Raw genomic sequence first — 19,179 nt, 5'->3', positions numbered from 1 at the left:
TGCCATGCACCAATAAATGAAGACAACAGGAAAAATCCACAAAAAACAGAGGAATTTTGGGATGTTTTAGAAACTGAAAGATCCAAAGGTGAACACCATAGGCAACTCCAATGCACAAATAGGCAGAGAAAAGAAATTTACAAATGTAGTAGAAGAACCATCACAAATGGTATGAGGCTAATCAATTTGTGTCGAAGCTCTCACCTGAAACTAATGTCAATCTTCTTTAGGAAACCTCCAAGAAAAGCTAAAACATGGATACCTTCCAACCCTATGTTAGGAGAATTTCAGTTGGAACATGTGGCTATTTTGCAAAAAAAAAGTGCAATGGAAGATATGAATATGAAAGTAGTAAGGAATGGTGAATTTGGTTCTAGTCATTACCTCTCTAAAACTAAAGTCAGACTCCTACCTAATAAAGAACAAAGAAAACCACAAAGGTTAATAAAATATGGTACAGACTAATTTGCTATAATGAAAGAATCAATTAAAAACTATCAAGCCATAATTAAAGTGGCTAAACATGGCAACTGGCAAGAAATATCCACCAAAAACATTTGGATCAATAAAAAATAAAAGGAACATTTGGGGGAATGAAATATGAAAAGAAGCCATAGCAAAGAGGACTAAAATGGAAATGCTCAAAAAAACTAAAGAGCATGATCAATTTATACAACAAAGAAAGGAAACAGCCAGGTTAATCATAAATACCAAACAAGCCTTTGAAAAGGAGAGACTTTTAGAAATAAACAAAAACTTTGTGAAACATAATATCCGTGACATTTCAAAAACAGAAAAAATCAAAATTGGAATAAGCAATACTGAAAATTGTGAAATACTAGCAACATATTTTCATCAACTTCTGAACTGTCCTGAACCAAGTCATAAATTGGAATTCTCAGATATTGCTGAAAATTTGTAAGATGATTTACCACTCGCTATAAAAGAAATTGAAGAAGTAATTAAAACCCTCAAAAACAACAAAGCTAATCAAGAAGATTCTATTACATGGCCCTTGCCAAATATAGCAAATGAGCTAAATTTACTCTTGGAGGAAATCTGGAAAACAGAAAAAATCTCAGAGGAATGGAAAGTTGCCTTGATACATTCATTCCACAGAAAAGATAATAAACAGGATGTGAACAGCTACAGAGGAATGTCTTTACTGCCAGTAGTGTATAAAGTATTTTCCAGGATTTTATTAAACAGAATAGAAACAACACAAGACAGTTATTTAGGTGAATATCAAGGTGGTTTTAGGAAAGAAGGTCGTGCTCAGAACAAATATTTAATCTCAAGTCAGTAATTTGCCACAGATTACTTAATTGAAAGGACAGTGTAGTTTTTGTTGTGGATTTCAAAAAGGCTTTTTGATTCTGTTAGCAGAGAAACTATAGATAAAATAGTTAAAGAATTTGGCATAAAGTCTAAACTGGCAGACCTAATATGTGAAACACTTAGAGGTACAGTGTGCAAAGTAAAATTTATGGGAGAAATTTCACAGCCTTTCAAAATAAAAACAGGTGTACAACAAGGTGACAGCCTATCCCCAATTCTTTTTAATAGTGTTTTAGAGAAAACAGTGAGACTTTAGAATAAAAAACATACTGAACTCAGTGTTTTGACAATAAGGTTGGAAAGAGGAAGCAAAATGACCGAAATCGACTGTCTTGCATTTTCAAATGATTTTGCTATACTTTCGAAAAATGTAGCATCTACTATAACACAAATAATCTCCTGAAAGAAATAGCCAGCAGAACTGGCCTAAGAATTTCTGCAGAAAAAAAAAAACAAGATTTTTAACGAACATTAAGGATGCTCCAAAATTCCTGAAAACATATTGGCCAGATAGAGAGGGTTAAAAAATTGAAATATCTAGGAGAGATAATCCAAGAAAATGCTATCCAAAAATCTTACAGTAGAGGAAAAGTTGCATAAAATAGGGAGAAATCTCTACAGAAAATGTGCATGTCCAACAATGCATAAATAAGGAATTACAGCACACTGATGAAACCCGAATGCCTTTGTGCAAGCAAATGCCTGGCATGAAATTATAATTTGGATAAATTAGCAGTATTAGAAAGATGAATTATAAGGAAAATATTAGGACTACAAAGCGCAATGAAAGGTTGGAAATCATGAAGTAATGCTGAAATACGGAAAAATATAGAAAATATTTCAAACATAACGAGAAAAAGACGACTAATGTTTTTTTGGGCATTTATTTTTAAAGCAAGACAGTAGATTAACTAAAAGATTTTCAAATATTTGTGGGCTAAGGAATCCACCACAAGCTGGTTTAACAAAGTAAAAAAGAATTTAGAAAGAAACAATTAAAAGCAGAAGGTATAAACAACAGAGAAGCCTTTTGGGAGAGAATATTGAAAATGGAAAATTTCCCAGGCAGAGCAGCTGAAAAGACAATTTCAGGATGGCCTGAAGACGGAAAGAAAAAACATAAACAGATGAAAGAAGAAAACGAAAGATCAAAGAATGAAGAATTGATACTGGAATGTGATTCTCAATGGCCTATCCACAGTAAAAAAATAATGATACTAATGAATGTTTGGTGCAACCGTGGCTCAAACAAGGATTAGTCTGAATATCTGATCCCTAGAGCATTACCTCATCTCACCGAGCTAATGGGGCAGTTATGGTGCAGCACAGAGTTCATGCTACCTGTTCTTCGCCATACAGCACACAGATACGGCATTGCCAGAACCTCATTTTTTAAATCGCATTTCTGTAATACCTATTAACGGAACTAGGTTTTGCTATATATTCCTTTGTCTTGAATTAGGATGAGGAATCGCATACTGCCCACCAAGTGTGATTTGCAGCCATCCGTTGGTATTTGGGTGAAACGGGTGACTTCACAGGGTGTTAACATGACAGAGGTCATATGCATACCACAATTGGAAAAGGATGTACTAGAGAGGTTTGTGCTGAGCCATCCACAAGCACCCCTGCTCTGGCGCGCACAAAGAAAAGATCCCACTCATAGGTTTGGTGGGTGCTGCATGAGGTGGTTAGGCACCCATGCCTTCAGTAAACAAAGACGCTGTTGGCCCGCAGTTTTGCTCCAAATATAGAATTCAGACAGTGGTTCCTGCGGCGTTGTGCCAGGCGGCCATATTATGCTGCATATGTGGTGTTGTTCCCAAATGAGGTATCCTTCACCCATGAGCTTATGTTCAACACCCACAGTTGCCATGTGTGGGTGAAGGCGAACACTCATGCCACACACAAACGAGGTCATCAGGAAATGTAAGGGTTGACGTGGTCAACGGTTAGTTGATTGGCCCCTAGATGCTTCCCTGTCTCCTCATAGGCGACAGTTACATAACGTTCATCTATGAAGTGCTGTTGGAATTACTGGAAGAGATGCCACTTCCAGTCTGTTGACATGTGATTCTAGCACGATGGGGCATCCATGTACTTCAGTCGAGCTGCCAGAATGCAGATTGTTTAAGAGATCACTGAACTGGTCGAGGTGGCCCTGTAATGTGGCTGTCGTAGTCCTCTGACCTTGACCTCAACCTACTAGACTTTGCCCTGTGGGTCCCTCTGAAGAATGTGGTGTGCGAAGCCCTGGTAAAAGCAGTGGAAGACCAGGTGGTGAGGCTACAAGCAGCATATGAGGTTGTTTGCACCACTCCTGGATCTTTGAGTGAGTGCAGCAGTCTGCAATATTCAGATATCAGGCATGCTGCGATGCTGGAGACAGGCATTTGATCACCTACTGTAATTGTGTTTGCGTAGTCTGATAAACTAATTTAAACAAGTGAAGAAAGCAGTGTCGATCACAATGGGACATTTAGTTTTTAATGTGTGTTTTACATATTATTTATTTGTACAATTTATTTAATTTCTTGTACCAGTGGAATTAATGGTAAAAGTAATTATGGATTCTGTTTTGTCTGATGCCTGGCACAGTGTCTGCATGTACGGTTCCTTCCTTTTTGCTGGCAGTCATGGTTCCTGACCTTTAAATTCAATAAAGATGCTAATATTTCTGAACGCCAGCTGTTATTCGTGAAATGCAGCCAGTTGCTGCACATTTTATTGGAGTAGACGGCGATGGCTGCTGTCCCCATAATTTCAACGCTGTCATTCTCTGTCTGTTACATCCCGTACACTATAATACAAAACATTGGCGATTGTATAGTGGGTTCTGGGAGACAATACACTGCAGATAGAAGCCAATGTCTGACACTGTCAGCCACCAAGGCAACTGAACATTATGAGACAAGGCCGGTCTATGCAGCAGCTAGATCGATATGATCCACTGGTGATTGTGGAAATCTGTCGCAATCATCAAATGTCATTGGTATGTGTCATAGGTAGGAGGGTGGTTTGAAAAATTGTCAGAATGGAGTAGAAAAAAAGTACTTACATCACTGAAACTTTTTTTTTTTTCAGTGTAATCTCCTTGTACAGTAATGCACTTGGTCCAACGATGTTCAAGTGCCTTGATCCCATCTCGAAAATGACTTTCCTCCAGGCTTGCAAAATAGTTGTCAACTCCGGCTAACAATTCTTTGTTTGAGGTGAATCTTCGTCCACCAAAAAAAAAAAAAAAAAAAAAAAAAAAAATTCAGTTTACGGAGGAGATGGAAATCTGACGGAACCATATCAGGTGAATAAGGTGGGTGTGGCAACAATTCATACCTTAGTTTATGTAATTTTGCCATGGCAATGGCATGTGTGCGGGCGCACATTGTCTTGATGGAAGATAACTCTCTTCCTTGCTAAACCTGCCCTTTTTTCACGTATCTTTTGTTGCAATTTGTCCAGGAGGTTAGCATAGTATTCTCCAGTAATTGTTTGTCAACTGGGGAGATAACCTACAAACAGAATCCCCTTTGCATCCCAGAACACTGATGCCATGGCCTTTCCTGCCGAAGGAATTGTCTTTGCTTTATTGGTGGTGGAGAATTGGCTTGTTTCCACTGCTTTGACTGTTGTTTTGTCTCTGGGGTATAGTAATGCACCCAAGTATCATCTGTGGTCACAATCCGACACAAAAAATCTTGTTTGTTTCTCCTAAACTGGGCCAAACATTGATCCAGTATGTCCATTCTCATGCGTTTTTGATCCAGCACCAAGAGTCATGGCACCCGTCTTGCAGATAATTTTTTCATCTCTAATTCTTCAGTTAAAATATGATATTCCCCTTCAGATGACATCTGGCAGGCATGAGCAATTTCATGCACTTTCAATTTTTGTGCACTTTTGCAATGATTTCTGGAGTAGTGACAGATCTTGGCCGACCACTGTGTGGATCATCATCTAAGCTCTCCTGATCAAATTAAAATTCATTTGTGCACTTGGCAACAGTTGAATATAAAGGACCAGAGTCCCCCAGTGTATTGTGGAAATTGGTATGAATGTCCTTTGCTTTCACACCTTTCTGTACGAATTACTTAATCACTGCTCCAATCTCGATTTTTTTCCATCTTCGCAAATCACTACGTGGGAACAACAACAGAGCTACGTCACCACCCCAGCTCTCTTCCTAGACTGCTGATGTGGCACTTGTTTACAGGCAAAAGAAAAGAGGAGTAATCTACTAAATAACAGACTCATATCACTAATGTTGATTTGCATTAGGATTTTGGAACATATATTGTGTTTGAATATTATGAATTATCTCAAAGATAATGACTCATTGATAAATAGCCAACATAGATTCAGAAATATCGACGTTTTAAAACACAGCTAGCTCTTTAGTCACACAAAGTAATAAGTGCTGTCGACTGGGGATCTCAAATTGATTCCATATTTGTAGATTTCCAGAAGACTTTTTGAAACAGTTCCTCACAAGCATTTTCTAATCATATTGTGTGCCTATGGAGTATTGTCTCAGTTGTGCACCTGGATGTGTGGTTTCCTGTCGGAAAGGTCACAGTTCATAGTAATTGATGGAAAATCGTCAAGTAAAACAGAAGTGATATCTGACATTCCTCAAGGAAGTGTTATAGACCACCTGCTGTTGCCGATCTACATTAACAATTTAAGAGAGAATCTGAGCAGTCCTCTTAGATTGTTTGTAGATGATGCTATCATTTACAGTCTTGCAAATCATTTACTGTCATGTAAAGTGATCAGATGATCAAAATGAACTGCAAAATGATTTAGGCTACCTATCCATATGATGCAAAAGGTGGCAACTGACCTTAAATAATAAAAATTGTTATGTCATCCGCATGAGTAGTAAAAGGCATCTACTAAATTTTGGTTACATGATAATTCACGCAGATCTAAGGGCTGTGAAGTCTACTGAATACTTAGGAATTACATTTACAAATAACTTAAATTGGAATGCTCACATAGATAATGCGGTGGGAAAGCAAACAAAAGACTGTGATTTAATAGTAAAACATTTAGAAGATTAGGATTACTAAAGAGACTATCTACAACTATACTTGTCTGTCATCTTTTAGAGTATTCTGCATGGCGTGGGATCCTTACCAGATAGGACTGACAGAGGACATCATTTAAAAGTTCAAAGAAGGGCAGCTCATTTTGTATTATTGGGAAACAGGAAAGTGCATGCCACAGATATCGCATGTGAATTGGGGTGGCAGTCATTAAAGCAAAAGCATTTTGCTGGAGCAGGTTCTTAAAATTTCAATCATCAACTTTCTCCTCCGAATGTGAAAATATTTTGTTAGAGCCCTCGTACATAGGGAGAAATGATCATTGTAATAAAATAAGAGAAATCAGAGCTTGTACGGAAATATTGAAGTGTTTGTTTTTCCTCAAATGCTGTAGGGGAGTGGAATGGTAGATAAATAGGTTGAGGGTGGTTCTCTGAACCCTCTGCCAGCATTTAATTGTGAATTACAGACTAGTCATGCAGATATAGATAATGTAGATAGGCTTTCAATGTTGTGCACTGATTCTCTAATTTTATACATTGCTCAAATACTTTCGTGGCGCTTTGGAGTGACCCCTTTAAAATAACACTTTACCAGTCTTCTTAATATGTATTTTGGTAACCAGGTTGATAAGAAGTTACAACAATACTCTCTTATTACTCCCCAGTTTTGGGTTTTATTAATGAACAAAATCGCCGCAGTGTTCCATAACAATTACGGGCTGAAGTTTCCTGCTGATGGAACCAATATGATTTTCTGTGTTTCTGAGCATACAGGTTGTGTACGCTGTTTGGAGTCTGGTGTATGCTGAATCAAATGTTTTTCTTGTTGTGATCTTCCATCTGAAGATTGGTTTCACGGAGTTGCCCATGCTAGCCTATCCTGTGTGACCCTCTTCACCTCTGAATAACTACTGCAGCATACAATAACTTGAACTTGCTTACTGCAGTCATTTTTTGGTCTCCTACAGTTGTTACCCCCATTATATTCACAGATGACCACATATTGTGGAAATTGCATATTGTAACGTAGGATGCAATAGTAACGTACGGAAAGTTTCTGTTGAAAATTACAAATTATTTAGGAATAAAGGAGATGACTCACCAAAAGGCAGAAGCACTGTCTCATGGATAGGCACACGAACAAAAGGTATGTAGAATGAGATTTTCACTGTGCAGTGGAGTGTGCACTGATATGAAACTTCCTGGCAGATTAAAACTGTGTGCCGGACCAAGAGTCGAACTTGGGACCTTTGCCTTTCATGGGCAAGTGCTCTACCATCTGAGCTATCCATGCACGACTCACGACCCGTCCTCACAGCTTTACTTCCACCAGTACCTCATCTTCTACCTTCCAAACTAAAAGGTACGTTGCTTGGCGAACTTCCAGAATGCACTTTCTTTTTCTAGCTGTAGGGAAAACACACACACACACACACACACACACACACACACACATATATTCGCATGCATGTCTCCTTATGTTGTGGTCGCTCAACTGCCAGCTCTTTACTGGCCCACGGTGAGTGTTCTGGAGTGAGGTGGGGCTTTAGAGTGGGGTAGGATGGAGTGGGTTGAGGCAATTTTATAAGGGATTGAGAGAGATGGGAGGCAGGGAGGGGTTTGGAGGGAAGCATTTAGTGGCTCGTGGGAGAGTGGGGAGCCATCTGTGGGCTAGCTAGGGGTGCAGGTAGAGGGGTCAGGCGACAGACAGCTGGGCACTCATAGACTAGGGTGTGACGTGAGATAACAGCACACAACTAGCTGATTGGGGAGAGGGGGGGGAGGTGCATGTGTGTGGGTGGGGGGGGGAGGGGAGCTGGGAGTTAACTTGGATTTAGGCCAGGAAGCAAAGGATGTGCTGTAAGTATGGCTACGAAAGTTGAGTATTCTTAAATAAGATCAGCTGGTGCCAATGTATTGGAAAGTAACTGGCACACAAAGTGCATTTGTGGCTCCTTTTTCTTTATGAATTTTAAATAGTCTGCAGAGCAAATTGAATTAGGAGGATCAGGCTTTTGTGTGGGTCTAGGAAAGTAAATTGTAGAGCCAGATAAAAGGCGCGCAAGACAGGAGGGGTACTACTGCTCATCACTGCTGTATCGTGCTACTAGTACGTGTCAGTGTGAGTGCACCGAGAGTGGTGTTGCCGTACATGCGTCTTTAAATTGGTCACCGACTGATCATTGCAGGCTGGCTGCTGGAGGCCGTCTCTGGGAGCCAAGCGTGCGGCGCGGTCCCTGACGTGCCATCTGCTGGCGACTCGCACATATATAAGTGTGGAACAGTGCTGACTGACTCTCTGTGTGATTCTAGTTTGTAATGTGCACATCAGTGTTCTGTGTCTTGTTGAGTCCTTAGAGGCATATTGTTCGGAGGTTATTATTAAAGCCATATTTGTGCGACTTGGATCACACTTCAGTATTACTTGGTTAGTACATCACCACAAACATATGGACCGGGAATGTACATGCTTTGACAGTTTGCTACGTCTCTCTCTTCTAGGACTGACATGGTAGCTGCCTTGCATTTCTTAATGACTCTGACCTTGTCAACCACAAACTGAATCTTAGTACAGTCATGATTTCCCTGAAGAGATTACATGACAGCAGAGACTTGTAAAATTGTGTTACCCATTTCTCTAGCCAGTGAAGATTCATTCTATACCTTCAGATACAGTGTCATGTAGGAGTAGAACAGCAAGAAATACGTAGCTCCTCTAACAGTAATGACAGTTTATCACCTCCCAACACTACATGTGCCAATGTTTCAGTGCATTTTTGAATATGTTTGTTAACAGATTCATCAATACAACAAAAATTTACGATCTCAGTAGCATCTTATTTCTTAACTCATACTTTACTATTCATCAGAATCTTCATCGCTGCTCTTTGATTCGTCAGACCTCCCTGCTGTACTTTGTTTTATTTCATAGTCAGAATTAGTTGAAATACCACCTACCGTATTTACTCAAATCTAAGCCGCACTCAAACCTGAAAAATGAGACTCGCAAAAAAAAAAAAAAAAAATAATTCTGACTCTAAGCCGCACCTGAAATTTGAGACTCGAAATTCAAGGGGAGAGAAAAGTTTTAGGCTGCACCTCCATATCGAAACAAAGTTGGTCCATTGTAATATGAGACACAATTTAGGTCGAATGAATGACGATACAGCTACAGTAGTTTGGTTCGAGTCATAAGCTTAGCAGTTAAGCTTTACCAGGTAGCCATTGCTATGCGTCAGGCGCTCCATCCGTATTTATTCTGGTACCCTTCCTTTTTCATGTGCTTCATCTGGTTTGAATCGATTGCTTATTTTGCTTTGATCTGATAAGTGCCGTTTTCCTTGTTATAGGCATTTATGTCACTCTAAGCTGAAAATGCATTACTGTACTGTGTCATGCATTGTTTGTCGCATTCTGATAGTGCGTGTTTGCGGCCTGTCGTCGCTCGCGGCATGGCTTGCTTTTGTGCACGCTACCGCCGCTTACAATTAAAAAAGAGAGAGAGAGAGAGAGAGAGAGAGAGAGAGAGAGAGAGAGAGAGAGAAATCGTCTCATTAGCGAAACAATGGCAAGAGACTACTATTTGTTGTTACTTACACTGCTGCTTTCTTTGATAATGATCAACAAGAACCAAATAATAGACTGCGTATGATAGAACATGTTCTGAACGAGAGTTAGGCGAAAATTTTTCTCCATTTGAAAATCTTTGCAGCCGCTTCTTTAGTACATCAAATTCTGCACAGAAATTAGAGTCATCTTAGATTTTAAAAATCTAGTCAGTTGCCGTGCTTCATTTCTGACTGTATCACTATTAGGCATAAGAATAATACGAATATAAACATGACACAATACGTATATTCTTCCGCGTTTGCTGTTGTCTCACTCTAGTTTCGTAGTTTATTAGGCAGACAGGATTTAAATAAGATAGCAGCAAACACGAAAGAATACGTGGCAAAATGTTTATATTCGTATTACTCTTATGGTGAAGAGAATACTGCATGTGATGCACATTTCATCAGGTTCCTATTAGCAACCATCTCTTCTCACAGGTAGGAAAAAATTCAGAACGTAGAGTTGGTCAATATTGACAAACATCCCAAACAGTCTTGCCAGTCGGGTTTTCGTAATACATTGAAGTTCTGCTACATTCGAAGATGAACAATACGGAATTTGTATTTACTTCGTTGGATAATGTATGAAAATCGTCTTCCACCTTTTTTTTAAATTTATTTACTGACACAGAGGTTTTGGCACCAGTATTTATCTTTGTGCCTACGAAGCATGCCTGTGTAGTGCTACATATATTCGATGGCAGAAGTTAGTTGTGGCAGCACCTACCGACATTTTTCAGAACTTCCACTTGCTTTGCACTCGATTCTAAGCCGCAGGCGGTTGTTTGGATTACAAAAACCAGAAAAAAAGTGCGGCTTAGATTTGAGTAAATACGGTACATCCTCTCCTTTGGATTCAACTTCTTCAGTATTATCTTTCAAGTCAACACCTGCTAATCTGTGAGACCGAAATGATGAGCCATACTACTCTATTTCACTGTGCCTGTTTGTTTCATTTGTATAACATTTTATTCCATCATAGATGCTGCACTTACAGTTTCATATATGCATTGCAGCAGCAGACACAATAAAAGTAGCAATCAGCAGTGCTTAGTTTGTTGAATGGGTAAAAAATATGCCATTGTCCCAGTTCCACATATCCCCAAAATTTGATTCTGCCAAATTCTGTACACTCTGAAATCGAATGTATAATCCAAAGATGAAAGTGAACAAGTTTGATGCAGTATTGCTAAGATTGTTTATTACTCATCTTGCTGAATGAAGTGCATACCGTGTCCTTTCTGAAAGGTTTGCAGAAGTAATGCACATACCAGTTTTCTAAAAACTTACATTGAGATTGTGCTCTCCTTCTCTTGTACAAATTAGTAGAGCCCTTCGGATTACTCCACAATATGCCTCTTGGCAAGATGGTAACGACAGTATTATGAAAAGGATAGATTGGCACTCACTGTATAGTGTAGATGTTGTGTTGCAGGCAGGAGGGGGGGCAAAAAAAAAAAAAAAAAAAAACCACCTATTAAACACGTAAGCTTTTGACAATTTCTTTTTTCTTATTGGAGAAAAGTAAAACCATATGGGGGCCAGACGTAGATTGTAAATGAATATGGAATAGAGTATTTTTATTCTCCCTGTATGCAGTGTCAATAACGTCACCTCACACACTTCATTTCTGGCAGCACCTCCTTCTCAACACGACTGTCCCCCACCACCTCACCATAGTCTTCAAGTTATATCCTGTAGCACTTCTGGGTGGACAAATAGATGAAGGATGTAGTTTAAAACAGTATAACTAAACTTAAAAGTCAAACTGCCCTTTTATAGAGACTGCCATCATTATTTAAACATACTAAACAACATCAAAACAGTCAAAAGAAATTTTTTTTCAAAAGAGCAGAAAATTGTAGTGAAATTCATGAAAGGATTGTTTTAAATTGTTATATCTTAAATCAATAAGTATGTCACCATTTCCCAGGATTTTCTGGCTTAATTAAGACTAGGTCATGCCACCACAGTGGTCAGACAGTGGACTTGCCTTCGAGAGGACAACGGACCCGAGTCCCATCGGGCCACCAAAATTTGGGTTTTCCTTGATTTCCCTAAATGATTTAAGACAAATGCTGGGATGGTTCCTTTGAAAAAGATGACATTCGGCTGAGGAAGCTAATTTCTGTGGCAGGTCTGATGACACAGTGCTGGTGGAAGCACGAGTATTTCAGAGCGCACCATTCATTGCACATTGTTAAACATAGGGCTCTGCTGCAGACAACCCCTGTATGTTCTCATGTTGACAACACTGTTGAATTACAATTTCTGTGGCTCAGGAGCATTGAGATTGGGCAGTGAATCAATAGAAATGTGTCATCTGGTTGAATCATTCGTGTTTCGCATTACACATGCTTGACGGTTTTATGTACATACACTGTCAACAGAGTGAATTGGTGCTTGAAAGGTGCACTTTGCTACAGACTTAGGCCAGTGGGAGCAATATTATGCTATGGAGGACATTCACTTGGTCTTCTGTGGGTCCTGTGGTAGTAACTGAAGGCTCCATAACAGCTTTGTTCTGTGTGAACATTATTGTGCACTGTCCGCACCCTGTCCTTAATGAAGGTGACTTGTTTCAACAATATGACTTTCAGTGTCACGAGGCCAGAATCAAATTCACCCCTTCTGAATCTGATGGAATACATCTGCGATGCTATCAGATACCAGTTCTGCACCCAGAAACCACTGATCTCCAATTTATGGGAATTACATGACCTGTGCTTAGACATGCGGTGCTGCATAATGCTGGGAACATACCTCACATAATGCTGCAAATATACCTGAAATTTGTTGAACTTGTCCCACACAAAATCACTGCTGTATTGTGTTCCAACAGTGGACAAACACATTATCAAACAGGAGGTCATAGTGTTTTGTCTCATCAGTTTATATATTCAATGCTTGAATGAAAGGTGTGCTCTTTTCCTTTTTTCTGCCATTGCGTGTATGTGTAAAGCAGGATGTTCTACCATTTGGGCTTGTTTATATGAAGGCTGTCAGTATTACCGCCTGCACAGATACTAAATGCTCCTTTTGTGAGGACCTTTTATATTGAGAACACTTTTAACTTTGTTTCACAAATGGCAGCACAGTTTCAAGAAAGCTTCTTAATTTAATGTAATGTAAATAGCAAAAGATGTGTGCGTTGGAGTGGGGAAAAAGATTGGAGATGTATGTAGTTTAATTTTTGTAAATTGTTAAGAAGGTTAACAGCTTGGCATGCTAAGATAAATTCCCACATTCTCTAAAAAGAGAGAAAAAGATTAATTTAACAGAATCAGTGAGGTATACAAATATAACGACAGACTTGTAGAACCATTATTTTGTAGGTTACATTAGATTAGATTCAGCTTTTGTTCCAAGACCCAAAACATGAGATGATTCTCATGGGTGAGTAACATGCCAGAAAGTATAACATAAAAAATATAAAACATTTGAATACCCTGATCATTTGTCAGGAGATTGTCAAACTAGGTGAATACAATACAAACTGGAACTACTAATATTTTCAGAATTGATACGCTGTCAGACTGAAACATTGTTATGCACTATTAATAAATTTATCAAACAAAAAGTACATAATCTTGACTGTTATGACAAAGTGCTCTCAGAACTGAAATCTAACAGACATTCTTATTTAAGCTGGCCTAACAGCCACTGTTAAGATATTCATCTATAGAGTAGGATGAGTTGCCTATCAAAAAGTCTTTCAAACTCTGTTTAAACCATGCTTTATCTGATACCAAGTTTTTAATGGTGTCTTTCTTCCACAGATAAATTGTGTTGTAATGCGAGGTTTTAATGAAGATGAAGTGTGCAGTTTTGTGGAGTTAACAAAAGAGAAAAATGTTGATGTAAGATTTATCGAGTACATGCCTTTCAGCGGCAACAAATGGAATGATGGGAAGATGGTCTCATTTAGTGAAATGCTCCAAATAATTAGAAAGCAGTGGCCTGATTTTGAACCTCTTCCCAATGGGCCCAATGATACCTCAAAGGTACGTGCAGTATTACATATGAACATACATTGAAAATAATTTAATGTTTGTGACTTACTACCAATCACAAGAATACTTCACATCTGCTGGTGGTATGAGAGATGGACTGGTTTAGTTACATATTTCTCATCCCATTCAGTAAGTCTGTCCTGGCCTGGGTTTCTGTGCAGCTTTCCTGCAACTCTCCCCATTTCCTAAACCTTGACAATCCTTTTCTTTCTTCCCTTTTCCTTCCCCTTCATTGTTTCTGCCAGAAGAAGAAGCCACTGGCTCTGAAAGCTTGCACATTTCCGTAACTTTAAGGGGAGTTAGAAGGGGAAAACATTCTTTTTTTACTTTTTCGGGCTTTTATCTGATTATAAAATTTGCAATGTTCCAAATAAAATGATATGTATATTACTTATAAACTTGCGTGGGAAGTATTTTATTTTATTTTCTAAAATATAATCTACACCAGTTGAAAATGTTAAAATTTTTACATGCATTACTTTAAGACCTAATAAAATCGGTAATTTTTTATATACAGGGTAGTCCATTGATCGTGACCGGGCCAAATATCTCACGAAATAAGTGTCAAACGAAAAAACTAAAAAGAACGAAATTTGTCTAGCTCGAAGGGGGAAACCAGCTGGCGCTATGGTTGGCCTGCTATAATGCACTGCCATAACTCAAACTGATATCAACTGTGTTTTTTTAAATAGGAACCCCCATTTTTTATTACATATTCGTGTAATACATAAAGAAATATGAATGTTTTAGTTGGACCACTTTTTTCGCTTTGTGATAGATGGCGCTGTAATAGTCACAAACATATGTCTCATAATTTTAGACAAACAGTTGGTAACAGGTAGGTTTTTTAAATTAAAATACAGAACATAGGTACATTTGAACATTTTATTTTGGTTGTTCCAATGTGATACATGTACCTTTGTGAACTTATCATTTCTGAGAACGCATGCTGTTACAGCGTGATTACCTGTGAATACCACGTTAATGCAATAAATGCTCAAAATGATGTCTGTCAACCTCAATGCCTTTGGCAATACGTGTAACGACATTCCTCTCAACAGTGAGTAGTTCACCTTCCGTAATGTCCGCATATGCATTGACAATGCACTGACGCATGTTGTCAGGCATTGTCAGTGGATCACGATAGCAAATATCCTTCAACTTTCCCCACAGAAAGAAATCCGGGGACGTCAGATCCGGTGAACGTGCGGGCCATGGTATGGTGCTTTGACGACCAATCCACCTGTCATGAAATATGCTATTCAATACTGCTTCAACCGCACGCAAACTATGTGCCGGACATCCATCATGTTGGAAGTACATCGCCATTCTGTCATGCAGTGAAACATCATGTAGTAACATTGGTAGAACATTACGCAGGAAATCAGCATACATTGCACCATTTAGATTGCCGTCTATAAAATGGGGGCCAATTATCCTTCCTCCCTTCATGCCACACCATACATTAACCTGCCAAGGTCGCTGCTGTTCCACTTGTCGCTGCCATCATAGATTTTCCGTTGCCCAATAGTGCATATTATGGCGGTTTAGGTTACCGCTGTTGGTGAATGGTGCTTCATCGCTAAATAGAACGCATGCAAAAAATCTGTCATCGTCCCGTAATTTCCCTTGTGCCCAGTGGCAGAACTGTACATGACGTTCAAAGTCATCGCCATGCAATTCCTGGTGCATAGAAATATGGTACAGGTGCAATCGATGTTGATGTAGCATTCTCAACACCGAAGTTTTTGAGATTCCCGATTCTCGCGCAATTTGTCTGCTACTGATGTGTGGATTAGCTGCCCCAGCAGCTAAAACACCTACTAGTGCATCATCATTTGTTGCAGGTCGTGGTTGATGTTTCACGTGTGGCTGGACACTTCCTGTTTCCTTAAATAATGTAACTATCCGGCAAATGATCCGGACACTTCGATGATGTCATCCAGGATACCGAGCAGCATACATAGCACACGCCCCTTGGGCATTTTGATCACAATAGCCATACATCAACACGATATCGACCTTTTCCGCAATTGGTAAACGGTCCATTTTAACACGGGTAATGTATCATGAAGCAAATACCGTCCACACTGGCGGAATGTTATGTGATACCACATACTTATATGTTTGTGACTATTACAGCAGCTGGCCGGAGTGGCCGAGCGGTGCTAGGCGCTACAGTCTGGAAACGCGCGACCGCTACGGTCGCAGGTTCGAATCCTGCCTCGAGCATGGATGTGTGTGATGTCCTTAGGTTAGTTAGGTTTAAGTAGTTCTAAGTTCTAGGGGACTGATGACCTCAGAAGTTAAGTCCCATAGTGCTCAGAGCCATTTGAACCATTTTTGACTATTACAGCCCCATCTATCACAAAGCGAAAAAAGTGGTCCAGCTAAAACATTCATATTTCTTTACGTACTACATGAATATGTAATAAAAAAAGGGGGTTCCTATTTTTAAAAAATTCAGTTGATATGAGTTTGACCTATGGCAGCACCATCTAGCAGGCCAACCATAGCACCATCTGGTTTCTCCCTTCAAGCTAGACGAATTTCGTTCTTTGTAGTTTTTTCATTTGATGCTTATTTCGTGAGATATTTGGCCCAGTCACTATCAATGGACCACCCTGTAGAAAGCTGTGGATTGCTGTGTTATAAAGGTTAAATTATGTGTTTGTATTGGTAGCACTGTCAAAAATAGTATCGTATCTTTTCATAGTATAAACATGCTTTGTATATCGAAGTGCTAACGTTTTTCCAAGGAAAAGTGACGAATAGACTGGTAAATGTCTCAAAAAGTATGACTCCAAAATGAAGTGTTTTTAAGAAATGTGGGTTTCATGGTAATAAATTTTTGAATAAAGAGAAACATTGTGTTCAGCATGTGGTGTGTGAAGTTACAGACAATGAAATACTGGCAAACTCATCAGTATCTAGAGAAACACCCATTAGTGCTTCGAAGATTAAAATAAAACGTAGTGATAACACAGTTTTCTCAAAACAAAAGTCATGTAAACGGTAGGTTAGGTTATATTCTGATACATTTACACATCCTAACAGGGATGTTATGTGAATGTGTGTGCTGTATGTATGTGGAGGGCCAGTTAGTTTACATGAAGACATTGAGGTATCAAATGGACTAGCCAAAAAACTTATCATTAATTCTGCCAGTTGTAAATATACTCATTCATTTTGGAATTCTGATAAGTGTAAAGATAATTATTTTGAAATAAATGTAAGGTGGTTTTATGGATTCAGAGCTATTGGCAAAGGGGCAGAAACAATGTGTGTTGTGATGTATATGCCACGCCCACTTTGTAAAATCGACAAGTATGCAGGATTTATTGGAGCTGCTGTGAAATCTGCTGCATGTGAGTCAATTAAGGGTGCTGCAAATGAAGCTGCTGAAATAAACGATGGTATGATTGACATATCAGTAGCTTTTGGGGCACTTGGTAGAAGCACAGCTACAGTTCTAAGAATTCTGTTGCTACAGTGACCAGTGTGGATACTGGAAAGCTAATAGATTTCCAGATTTTAACCAAACATTGTTATAAGTATAAATCAGGGAATGAAGAAGGGCATATCTGTGACAGAAATTATGAAGGACACTAGTCGTACGGAGGCCTGTGCAGCTGTTGAAATTTATAATCGATCTGTAAACTAAAGGGGAGTGTGTTACACTAAGTTCTTAGGTTATGCAGATTGAAATGCATATAACAGTGTAGTAGCCACTCAGCCTATGGTGAGAAGCTTATCACAGAACTGGAATGTGTTGGTCATGTCCAGTAGAGGATGGGTACCAAAGTTTGAGAGACAAGAAACTTTCAGGTGGTAAACCATAAGAAGCAGGCTGACAGACAAAATGATTGATGAACTACAACAGTATTATGAGATTGCCATTAGAAATAATACTGAGGATTTGTTGAAAATGAAGCAGGCAGTATGGGCCACCTTCTTCCAGAGACTGTCAGCTGATGATAAACCAGTACACCATCTTTGCCCTCCTGGATCTGGTTCATGGTGCAATTACCGCAATGCCCAGTACTCAAACAGGTCATACAGCCATAAACATTCTATCCCAGCAGCAGTTGTGGATATCATAAAACCTGTTTAGAGAGACCTGGCAATCCTGAATTATTGAAGAAGTGTCTGCATTGTCAGACTCAAAATCCCAATGAGTCGTTCAGTAATCTTATAGTGTCAGTGTCATAACTGCCGTCTGCGTCACGTCTGCTGTGTAGGGAAATAGCGGAAAGGTCGGGGAAGAAGGTCAGTGTTCACTCTGTCTGCTTGCCGGGGGTCTCATCCGAGATGTGGAGGAGGCCGTGCCGGCGGTGATAGAGAGCACTGGGTGCACCTGACTGCAAATTGTTGCTCATGTCGGCACCAATGACTCCTGCCGTCTGGGTTCAGAGGTCATCCTCAGTTCGTACAGGCGGTTAGCGGAGTTGGTGAAGGCAGAAAGCCTTGCGGGGTGGAATCTGAGCTAACTATTTGTAGTATCGTTCCCAGAACCGATAGTGCTCCTCTGGTTTGGAGCCGAGTGGAAGGCTTAAACCAGGGGCTCAGATGATTCTGCGGAGATCTGGGGTGCAAATTTCTCGACCTCCGCTATCGGGTGGAGAAATGTAGGGTCCCTTTGAATAGGTCAGGTGTGCACTACATGCAGGAAGCAGCTACAAGGGTAGCGGAGTATGTGTGGAGTGCACATGTGGGTTTTTTAGGTTAGAGAATTCCCTCCCTAGGCCTGACAAGACACCTCCTGAGATGCGGCAAGGTAGGAGTAGACAAAATGCAACAGGGAATAACAATATTAATGTGCTAATAGTAAACTGCAGGAGCATCTATAGAAAGGTCCCAGAACTGCTCTCATTAATAAACGGTCACAATGCCCACATAGTACTAGGGACAGAAAGTTGGCTGAAACCAGATGTAAACAGTAATGAAATTCTAAACTCAGATTGGAATGTATACCGCAGAGACAGGCTGGACAGTGAAGGGGGAGGCATGTTTAAAGCGATAAGAAGTGCAATAGTATCGAAGGAAATTGACAGAGATCCGAAATGTGAAATAATTTGGGTGAAGGTCACGGTTAAAGCAGGCTCAGACATGGTAATTGGATGTCTCTATAGGTCCCCTGGCTCAGCAGCTGTTGTGGCTGAGCACCTGA

The 19,179-nt window shown here is 39.7% G+C and overlaps 1 protein-coding gene across 2 annotated transcripts in view; it reads left to right on the top strand.

Annotated features, from left to right (window-relative positions):
- The first annotated feature begins 7,698 nt into the window (after positions 1–7,698).
- The window catches only part of LOC126088537 (molybdenum cofactor biosynthesis protein 1-like), a 56,744-nt gene continuing 45,263 nt past the window's right edge, over positions 7,699–19,179 (top strand). For both annotated transcript variants that reach the window (XM_049906717.1, XM_049906716.1), the window contains exons 1-2: positions 7,699–7,748; positions 13,776–14,000. In XM_049906717.1, the coding sequence (XP_049762674.1) occupies positions 13,791–14,000 (210 nt within the window). In that variant the 5' untranslated portion in view covers positions 7,699–7,748; positions 13,776–13,790. The remainder of the gene's footprint in view (positions 7,749–13,775; positions 14,001–19,179) is intronic.

The sequence above is a fragment of the Schistocerca cancellata genome, chromosome 6 (assembly GCF_023864275.1).
Source record: "Schistocerca cancellata isolate TAMUIC-IGC-003103 chromosome 6, iqSchCanc2.1, whole genome shotgun sequence".
In the NCBI taxonomy this organism is placed as follows: Eukaryota; Metazoa; Arthropoda; class Insecta; order Orthoptera; family Acrididae; genus Schistocerca; species Schistocerca cancellata.
Note: the sequence above shows the minus strand (reverse complement) of the source record. Positions and strands in the feature narration are given on the sequence as shown.